Here is a 10,260-nt window from a genome sequence, read left to right as displayed (position 1 = left end):
GTGACAACATGCCCCATAGAGGACGTACATTGTAACATGTGAGGGGCACATTGTAACATGACCGTATGACAGCTTAAAATGCTATCTGATCTAATCAAACAAACAAACATACAAGACAAACTAAAATATTTTCTACAATTATTAACTTTTTCATATAAAATAATGCCATTTTTTAATAATTAAATCTAAATTTAAATTTAATTTTTGAGTTTTGACTATGAACACAGGAAAACACAGCTATACAACATAGTTCAAAACATATTAATAATTAGTCATTTCTGAGCATTGACTCTCAGTCTTTATTCACCTTTTTCTCATGGTTCATATAGGTTGTCTACAAACTGGAAGGTTGGTGGTTCAATCCCCAGTTCCACCTGACCAAGTGTCAAGGTGTCCATGAGCAAGACACCTAACCCCAGCTGCTCCCGACGAGTTGGATGGTGCCTTGCATGGCTGACACCGCCGTCGGTGAATGAATGAATGGGTGAATGTGAGGCAATATGTAAAGCGCTTTGGTGGCCATGTGTCTGTTGAAAATGCTATATAAATGCAGTCCATTTACCATTAGTAATTTCTGAGCATTGACTCTCAGTCTTTATTCATGTTTTCTCAATAAAATTCAAAAAAATATAGAATAGAATAGCATATTTCTAGGGGCGCATTGTAACGCAGTGTGACAACATGCCCCACTTGCACAACTGGGATTTAAACCCTGCTAGTGTCTTCAGCTAGTTTGCGAAGCAGTAAAAACTATATCAACCATTAAATAACATATTGGAGATTATAATAATATCAGATTTGTCTAATTTTAAATAAACACAAAAAATAGAGATGAAAAATTAACTTAAGTAAGAAATCTACTTTTGCTCTTTTTTTTTTAATTTTGGTGCATTTTTTTCTCTATATAGTGTTGATATGGCAAGTAAATATACCAAGTTTCGTCATGCTAGTATGTGTGGAACGTTGCTCTCCCCCTATGCAAGTGCAAAAATAATATATAAATAGTAAACTATAAGTATAATGTTATGTTCACTTAAAGAAAACTTACAAGTATTCTTGCAGTGTATACTACTAAACTAGTAGTTTACTGAGAGTACACTTTCAGATGTTCCGATTATTGGTTCAAAATAGCAGTGTAAGCTTGCAGCCTTACAGTAGTTTACTATTTTAATACAAGTAGTACATTTTTTAGTTTATGAAAGTACATAAACTAAAAAATGTACTACTTGTATTAAAATAGTAAACTACTGTAAGGCTGCAAGCTTACACTGCTATTTTGAACCAATAATCGGAACAAAAGGCAGTTGAAGGATAACGTGTATTCAAATATTTATCTGACTCCAATATAATTAATCTGACTCCATTAAAGTTGTTGTTATTCTTTAACCTCTTATTCTTTAAAGGTAAAAAGGTCTTTCTTAGAACTGATAGGAAAACATAGGATTTAAACTGAACATTTAGATAACGAAAGTTATAATCACTTTAGCTTTCAACATAATCAGTGATAAAAGGAAAATATTCTCAAAGCCTTTAAAGCAAGCAAAGTTTAAGTTACATGTTTAAATATACAGACAGTAGAATGGAACAACATACTGTATAGAATCTTAGTTGTAACAAATAATGCACTGTCGTGTAGAAGAGGCTGTACTCATACCTTTCTTGTAGTATGAGGTTACGCACCGGTGTGCGGGAGTGGCAGGGTTAAAGCCTTTTACCTTTCCTTCTTATACCCTGAGCAAAGCATTGTTAAACATGAGTGGAATACCAACCAACCACCAAAACCAACCGACAGGAAACCAAAGATGAGGCAAATGGGTGGAGATCTAGAGGGGGAGAAGAACATTAACATATTCCCCTCAATGTATGTTTAAGTAATAGTACCTTTGTACATTAGAATACTTTAATATCTTTATTAAGTTCACAACCATTCATTTCAGTTTATAAGCTGTCAGATGAGACCAAACATGGCATAGTTACAGTACATATTAGAACACACTATATAAACAGTATGTAGTTGAAAGCATATGTGCTGTGAAGCAAATTATACAGATGTGTCATTGAGGTGCAAACGCCTCTCCCGACAGAACCATCCTGTGCCTGGAGTGTCCCAACAGTCCTCAATCAGCATATTGATGAAATCCCTGCACTAGATCGCCATTAGCATACTGGGATGATGAAGGCCATTGTGCCATGTTTAATTCACATGTATACCTTTAAAAAGCTTTATAAAGTACTAGGGCAGTGAAGAGTTCTGCCCATATTTGCTCAGCCCTACACTACTAGTATACTTATAAGTTCACTTGTAGTACAGATGCATTACAAATGAGAAACCTAGTTGTGTACTTAAAGTTTACTATTCTTACACTTATAGTACACTTAAACGTACTTTTATATACTAAAAGTGGGCCAATTTAGTCCCAAGCAGTATTGAAATACCTACAAGTTAACTACAAGTACACATTGATATTAGTATACTTACTACATAAAGTATACTTAGATAGGGGAGAGTGGGGTGATTTGTGCCAGGGGGGGAAGTAGTTCCACCCTTGTTTCTGGAAAACCATAGAAGAAATTGGTCATGTGACCACATAATTTTGAAAAGCAATCACTTTTACTCGTCCTCCAAAGAAGAGAGACACATGGCATGAGAGTTAAGCATATTTTAGTGCAAAAAACTGTTTTTTCCCTTTCAAAGTAAAATTTCTATGATTAAGGTTTTTTGACTGTAGTGTCTGAACAATTGTAGACAAGTTTGAAAACATTTCACACATGTTTTAGTGCTTTAGTAGTCTACACAATGAGTCTATACAGTTAGCATGATGTTAGCTCTTAACTGCTGGATCATGCTAGTTTTTCAAACTTGTGGGTCTGGGGTGATTTGTGCCAAAGGGCCTGGGTTAAGTTGTGCCAGATCCAGACCACCTAGACCTACATTCTCACTGGGGATAATCTTGAGAAGTGAGGAGATGGGCATGCCTCATCATTGTTTTACTTGGGCCTGCCTGTTATTTGTTTAATTTAGCTAACACTGATTTCAGTTTTGAGTTTGCTCTATGTTATTAAAGAGAAGTTTTATTCCGTTTTTAAGTGGCCTATGTCACAATAGGATGTTTAGAAATTAGCCTAGTCACTTTATTCTTATATGTTACATAATTGACAGACAGCGCTATGTCAACAGGCATCTATTGCCAAAGCCTCTTTGCCTGAAATGATTCACAAATATCATATATTGTGTTGCTATGGTGCTCTAAATGGTTGCTAGGGCGTAGCTTGATAGCTTCACAATGATCCTGAGAGACTTATTGGTCGTCTGAGTAAAATGAGCCCGCCCCCTTGTCTCTATGACACTGTGATCCAGAGTTATGTTCAATACAAAATCCCTATGCAATTTACCATAGTAGGAGAAACGCATGCTATGGTATTCCAGGGTGACAATATCTAAATAAACCTTAAATTAGTAATTTTGTATTGAATTTATCTTGCTTTCATATAGCAGTATGGTTCATAACATTCAAATGTTCTGTTTTACTTCAGAAATCACTGGCACAATTTACCCCCAATGTATTCCCCCAAAGGCACAACTTCCCCCGCACCAGGGGCAAGTTGTGCCATGAGACCACTTTTTTTCCAAGAGCTATATTTCTGAAACAATTTATTTCAGATCCAAAGTTATTGTTCTCAGGGATGCACCACATCCTGAAATATATGTAGATCCTTAAGTTGAAGGCATTACTGCCATGGCCTCACTTTAAAGTCACTTTGAGTAAAAACTGGCACAACTCACCCCACTCTCCCCTATATACTTGAACATTACTTAAGTATACTTAATAAAATGAACTTGAAGTATACTTCTTTTTCGTAAGGGTACTTGTGCCTAAATCGCAACTTACGCAACTTGTGACGTCGGAAGTAGCGTAGTGCATGGTATAGCATAAATATCATCAGTCGCATTATTTGCATAAGTTGCGCTTTAGACTTAAGTGGAATAAGTATGTTCGTTTGGCCGGAAGCTATTTTTTTTTTTACTTTATAAAGTTTTACATATGGATATTTTTCTCAAACAAACGCATCACTTCGCTTCAGAAGGCCTTTATTAACCCCCCGGAGCACTTTTATGGACTTCAAAACAGCAATTCACTGCCATTATAAAGCTTGGAAGAGCCAGGACATTTTTTAATATAACTCCGATTGTATTTGTCTGAAAGAAGAATGTCATATACACCTAGGATGACTTGAGGGTGAGTAAATCATGGGCTAATTTTAATTTTTTGGTGAACTATCCCTTTAAGCCTAGTCATATGGTACCGCCCAAAACTGCATAATTTTACAAATGTGTAATTATCTTAAAAACTATTAATGATAGAGAGGTGCGGTTTTTTGCCGTCTTCCTCAGATTCCGCTGAAAACAGTGGTATCCAGTTTGTATACACATTCCTTGTTGCGTAATACCACTGCGCAAAAAGGCCAATGAAATCGATGTTGTTAGGCAGATTCCACGCGCAACGACCAATGGAAAAATGTAGGGTGGTACCATAGTAAGGGACAGCTATGTACAAACCAACCCGGTCTCACCCCAAAACGTCACGTACTGACGGGTCTTGACCAAACGGCAACATACGACGAAAAGGGTACCCCTAAAACGTCCATATGAGACGAAGACATAAGCGCACCAGTAGCGCTTCCTAGCGGTACCCTAACGCATACCTAAACCTACCCATAACCCGAATCGTCAAATATGGACGTTTTAGGGGTACCCTTTTCGTCGGAGACAGAGAGCGAACAGAGCGGAGAGTTGGGGATCGTTTCGTCACGTCGCAATGCATTGTAGGAACGGTACGTAGATGTACTGTATAGTAGGCAGTAGGTAATTAAAAGTGTAACGTTGGTCATTTGATAATATTAGGTTTAATTTAGGTTATTTTAAGGAAAATGGTTCAGTATTGCTGTATTGTGAACTATAAGTTAGATTCTGTAGTATTGTCTATAGCCGGGGGTTTTCAAAGTGGGGGCCGCAGCAAGTTGGAAGAAAAAAAAGAAGGAAAAAAACCGTAAAAATATTTATATTATTTTGAGTATTGTTATGAAATACATAGCATTATAATCATTTGTTGCATAGCCTATCTGAACATTATACTTTATAATGTATATACTACATTATACTTTTAATGCTAATCTTTTAGAGATGCACCGATTGATTGCCAGGTGACCGTAATTTCATAGCTTCATAGCTCAGAAAGACAAGCTTCATAGCTCACAGAATCTGACAAGTGTGTGTGTGTCACCACTGATGCTTGGTTAACGTTAACGTTTAGTGCGAACGATTGTCTTTTCCGCGTTTACTTTGTAGATCTGCAGATCTTGCACCCATCCATTTGTGAACTGCAGGTGAGCCTCCAGTGACTTGAAGTTTTTAAATTGATCGGAGGTGTAAGCGCTCACTCCACAGACCAGGTAGGAGAAAATATCAGGGAAACTGAGGCTTGGTAAACTTTCATAATTATTACACCATAATCTATGTTCATAGGGATCGATTCCGCCTATATTCTCAATTTTTTTTAAGTAGCGTTGTTTGGCTTCATTATTAAGTTCGTCAGTATACGGTATAGCCAACTTTTTTTTGTCATGGTCCATAACTCTTTCTCGATGCCGGTGGAGACCTTTGCGTTGCCTCTAAAATGGTCGCCGTTACCCACAATGCACCGTTCCATTATTTTTTATTATTATTATTTATTATTATTGTATTGTTTTAGGACTTTTATGATGGCAAGCAGTAAAAGATTTATGGCAGAACAAGCTCTGGAACAATTACTGGAAAGTGACGAGGAGAAATCCGGAGCAGACAGCTTTTTCACAGATGACGAAATATTTTACCAGGATGGGGAAGATCCTTTTGAGGACTGGTATGTAACTTAAACTAACCTCTTTATCATTATAATTTATTGTCCCATAGATCTTGAGTATGTGTATGTAATGGATTTTTAGTCAGAGAGAAATTAAGACATGAAATGTTTGTTTTAGTGTACTATACTCCCCCTTCCCTGTAAGCTCAGTTCAAGAGTGGTGTGAAATTTGTTTCAATAGACTGACTTACCACCTCCCCCTTCACTGTAAGCTCAGGTCAAGAGAGGTGAAATGTGTTTTTAGTGGAGTTGTTATTTTTTCTACATTGAATTTTGACACAAAAAGAAGCTTCCAGTTTCATTGTGTAATTGCTCTCTCCTTTTACAGTGCAATGCATAAGTGAATAGACCCATGCTAAAGTTGACTAAAAAGAGGAATAAAAAATCATATTTTGGAAATTGAACTTAATGCCTTAATTTAAAAAATTAGGAAAAATCCAACCTTTAAGGACACCAATTTTCTTTGTGAATGAATAATGTATCGTAAATAAATAAATGTTCTTCCTTAAAATACATGGTGCATAAGTGAGTACACCCCTATGTTAAATTCCCATAGAGGCAGGCAGATTTTTATTTTTAAGTATTTAAAAAAAAAAAAATTTAGGATACTATGCATCCTGATAAAGTTCCCTTGGCCTTTGGAATTAAAATAGCCCCACATCATCACATAGCCTTCACCATACCTAGAGATTGGCATGGGGTACTTTCCATAAGATCATCTCTCAATGCAAATCAAACTAGCTTTTAGGCTAACTGAAATAAAATCATGCCAATCTCTAGGTATGGTGAAGGCTATGTGATGATGTGGGGCTATTTTAATTCCAAAGGCCAAGGGAACTTTATCAGGATGCATAGTATCCTAAAAAAAAATAAAAAAAAATACTTAAAAATAAAAATCTGCCTGCCTCTATGGGAATTTAACATAGGGGTGTACTCACTTATGCACCATGTATTTTAAGGAAGAACATTTATTTATTTACGATACATTATTCATTCACAAAGAAAATTGGTGTCCTTAAAGGTTGGATTTTTCCTAATTTTTTAAATTAAGGCATTAAGTTCAATTTCCAAAATATGATTTTTTATTCCTCTTTTTGGTCAACTTTAGCATGGGTGTATTCACTTATGCATTGCACTGTACATTTATTTCAGTAATGATAATGACTCAAGCACGTCATCTACACCGGCAACAGCACCTCAGCTTCCACCGAGGAGAGAAACTTCAACACGCAGACAATCTACACAGAGTGTTCAGAGGCCCACACTGAGCCACTCAAGATCACGCTCCCCACACCGTACAACACCTGAACAACACTGGAAAACCGAAAGCAATCCAGATGTGGCACCCACTCTCCCCAGGTTTACCCCTGCCAGGCCCCCAGGAGTGCAACTCGATAAATCCAAAGTGTACAGTCCACTTGATTTGTTCCAGCATTTTTTCAGCAATAATGTCATCAGACAATTATGCAGTAACACAAATAAGCAAGCTACAAAGAGGATAGCACAAGGACTTCAATTCAAATGGACTGATGTCACCCCCACAGACTTCCTAAAATATCTTGCACTTGTTATTTTCATGGGATTGCTAAAACTTGGATCAGTGAAAGCTTACTGGAGGCAAAAAAAAATTTTTTCAGTGCCATTTCCAAAGAAAGTGATGCCAAGGGACAGGTGGCTCTTCATTTCCTCAAATGTGCACATGAGCGATCCGGCTGAGGACGTTGTGAATGACTCTTCAAATGGATACACATCTAGCTTTACCGTGTACACGGGGAAGGCAAAGTTCCCCACTGGCTTTGGACTTTCCTATGACGCAGTTGTGGGCCTCCTGGACAAACCGTATTTGGGAAGTGGTTATCACATTTATTGTGATAACTTTTATACAAGCCGTCAGCTATTCAAACACCTGTCGTCTCTGCACTTTAGAGCCTGCGGTACATATAGAGAGGGAAGGATGGAACTCCATAAATCCACTGTGAATGGCCTCTCCAAAAATTCCCAAAGAGGCACAATCAGATGGATCCGAGATGGTGACTTGCTCTTTGTCAAGTGGATGGACACAAGAGAGGTGTCCATCTGCTCGACCATCCATCAAGCCTACACATCTGAGAAGGTCACGAGAAGGCAAAAAAAGAGAGATGGAACCTGGGAGAATGTGAGCATTCCAGTTCCCACTCCAGTTCTGGAATACAATAAATACATGGGGGGTGTGGACTTGTCCGATCAGCTCATCCAGTACACCTCTGCTCACCACAAAGCACATAGATGGTATAAGACTATGTTCTTACACTTTGTGGACATAGCCACATGCAACAGCTACATCCTCCACAAAGAACTGTGTAAAGAGCAAAAGATTACACCGCTGACACACAGAGCCTTTATGGAGGAGCTCTGTGCTCAACTTGCCGGGGTGACAACTGAGGTAACAGTGGCTGCAGACAGGACAACTCATCACACACCCCTGCCCATTGCCCCCTTGGACCCAGCAAACCCTGCACACAAGCCTGCAGATATCAGAAAGTACTGTGAGCATTGCAAGGCAAGCAGAGTGTACAACAAGACCCCCTGGCAGTGTTGGGCATGCCAGGTGCCCCTCTGCAACTTCCTGGAGAGGCCTTGCTTTGCTCACTGGCATGCCTAAGAAAAGACGCCTGGGACTGTTTGTAAAAAAAGTTAATTATTTCATTGTTCTTTACACATTTGATTTAACAATTACAAATGTCTGTCAAGCAAAGGGTTTGAAAAATATATATTTTTTTGTTATTGTTGTGTGAGGTGTGATTTTCAGTAATGACAAAAATCAAATTTTCGTTTTTTAAATTCTCAAGTTTACTGTACATTTCTCACTCATACTTCCTTTATAAACACATTACATGCATGCTTATGTTAGCTTAGGGTCCTCTGAATCCATAGATACCAAACACATGGTGTTCCATCTCCATTACATATGGTTTAGAAACCCAAATGTAAAAATAGAGAAAACGGACCAAAAAGGGCTTTGTCCCCAGAAATCAGCTTTCTCTGTCATGGGTTTAAATAGTTCTAGATTTAGTCTAGTCCAGAGTTTAATAAGCTGATTTCCTGGAGGAAGACTAGAGCTACTCAATGACTAAATTGAGGCTTAAAGGGTTAGTTCACCCAAAAATGAAAATTCTGTCAGTAATTACTCACCCTCATGTTGTTCCAACCCCGTAAGACTTTCATTCATCTTCGGAACACAAATTAAGATATTTTTGATGAAATCTGAGAGCTGGCTCACTCCTTCATAGGCTCCTAGGTAATTTCATCTGTCGGTCCAGAAAAGTTAGAGCACTACTCCATCTGTCCACAGTGTCCAGATCCAGATCCTCTGTCCAAGTCCATGCATGTTGATATGCTTTCCTCTTAAGTTTTCAATATGGTTCAGGTCAGGGGACTGGGATGGCCATGCAGATTTTTTTTTTTTTTTTTTTGTGGTTGTTGATTTTTGTCATCTGTATGAATCAGGGACTTCAGTGTTATCAGACAGTCAGGAAAAGGTTATACTGCCATCTGTTGGTTGTATGGTACTCTTATAGCCCAAAGGCCTCATGCTAGGGGTGTTCGGTTCCGGTTTTTTTGGAGTCGACTCCGACTCCCGACTCCTAATTTTGGAGTCGGTGGAATCGACTCCTCGACTCCATTTACTTTGAATTAAAATAGGGTCAGGATTCAGAAGGTGAGTCTCAATATGCTTCCTCGTTTCCTCACTTCTCGCTCGTATGTCCTACGACCCTGAAACCGATCGAGCTCCGCTCTCATGTAGGACATCTAAATTCTTTAATTCCACCGGGAGGAGGGTGAGGAACGAGGAGGCTTCCTGAGGAGTCAAGAGCGAGGATACAAATGTTTCCTATACTAAAATGTTTAATCAACTAAACCTTATAAATCCCCCTCCTTTTCACATCGCAGCTTCTTCAAATCATATTTAAGTGTGCAATATGTTAGTATTAATCATTAAACTTGTAAAAGCAGACTTGTTTTAGACAGTGTATTTATCTATTTATTTTGTATATTATTTTATATAATTTTAATGTAGTGAAGCTATGAACTTTAACTTAAGCATGTTTAACTTTATTTTTTAACTTTTTTTGTTTAACATTGAAAAATATTATTTATATTATTACCAATAATAACTGTTGTTTAATAATAGTTTTTAATGCACTTGTCATTTAATAATAGAAAATGAACTTTATATAGAGTGAGTACATGCCATTTCACTAATGTTAATGTTCCATCCTCGCATCCTAAGGGGATGGAGGTAAGAGGAAAGGAAACAAGGATGCATATTCAAGAATTGACAAGCACACAAAGCATTACATAGTTTTTGTTATACACTTAA

The 10,260-nt window shown here is 37.7% G+C and overlaps 1 protein-coding gene across 3 annotated transcripts; it reads left to right on the top strand.

Moving 5' to 3' along the window:
* Positions 1–4,571: 4,571 nt before the first annotated feature.
* Positions 4,572–8,663, top strand: LOC311076706 (piggyBac transposable element-derived protein 4-like). Of its 3 annotated transcripts, none has more exons than XM_084105098.1 (4): positions 4,572–4,833; positions 5,348–5,385; positions 5,751–5,900; positions 7,053–8,663. In XM_084105098.1, exons 3-4 carry the CDS (start codon positions 5,758–5,760, stop codon positions 8,539–8,541), a joined length of 1,632 nt encoding a protein of 543 aa, XP_083961224.1. In that variant the 5' UTR covers positions 4,572–4,833; positions 5,348–5,385; positions 5,751–5,757; the 3' UTR covers positions 8,542–8,663. The 3 variants fall into 3 exon arrangements, with proteins under 3 accessions (XP_083961224.1, XP_083961222.1, XP_083961223.1); XM_084105096.1 differs by having other exon boundaries at positions 5,348–5,451; XM_084105097.1 differs by lacking the exon at positions 5,348–5,385.
* The last annotated feature ends 1,597 nt before the right edge of the window (positions 8,664–10,260 follow it).

The sequence above is a fragment of the Abramis brama genome (genome assembly GCF_963993115.1).
Source record: "Abramis brama genome assembly, chromosome: 25".
NCBI lineage: Eukaryota > Metazoa > Chordata > Actinopteri > Cypriniformes > Leuciscidae > Abramis > Abramis brama.
Note: the sequence above shows the minus strand (reverse complement) of the source record. Positions and strands in the feature narration are given on the sequence as shown.

Excerpts from the sequence above, each read along its gene's own strand:
- LOC311076706 (XM_084105097.1), top strand. The coding sequence starts at position 5,758 with ATGATGGCAAGCAGTAAAAGATTTATGGCAGAACAAGCTCTGGAACAA. Across the intron at positions 5,901-7,052 it reads GAAGATCCTTTTGAGGACTG|TAATGATAATGACTCAAGCA; the intron begins GTATGTAACTTA and ends CATTTATTTCAG.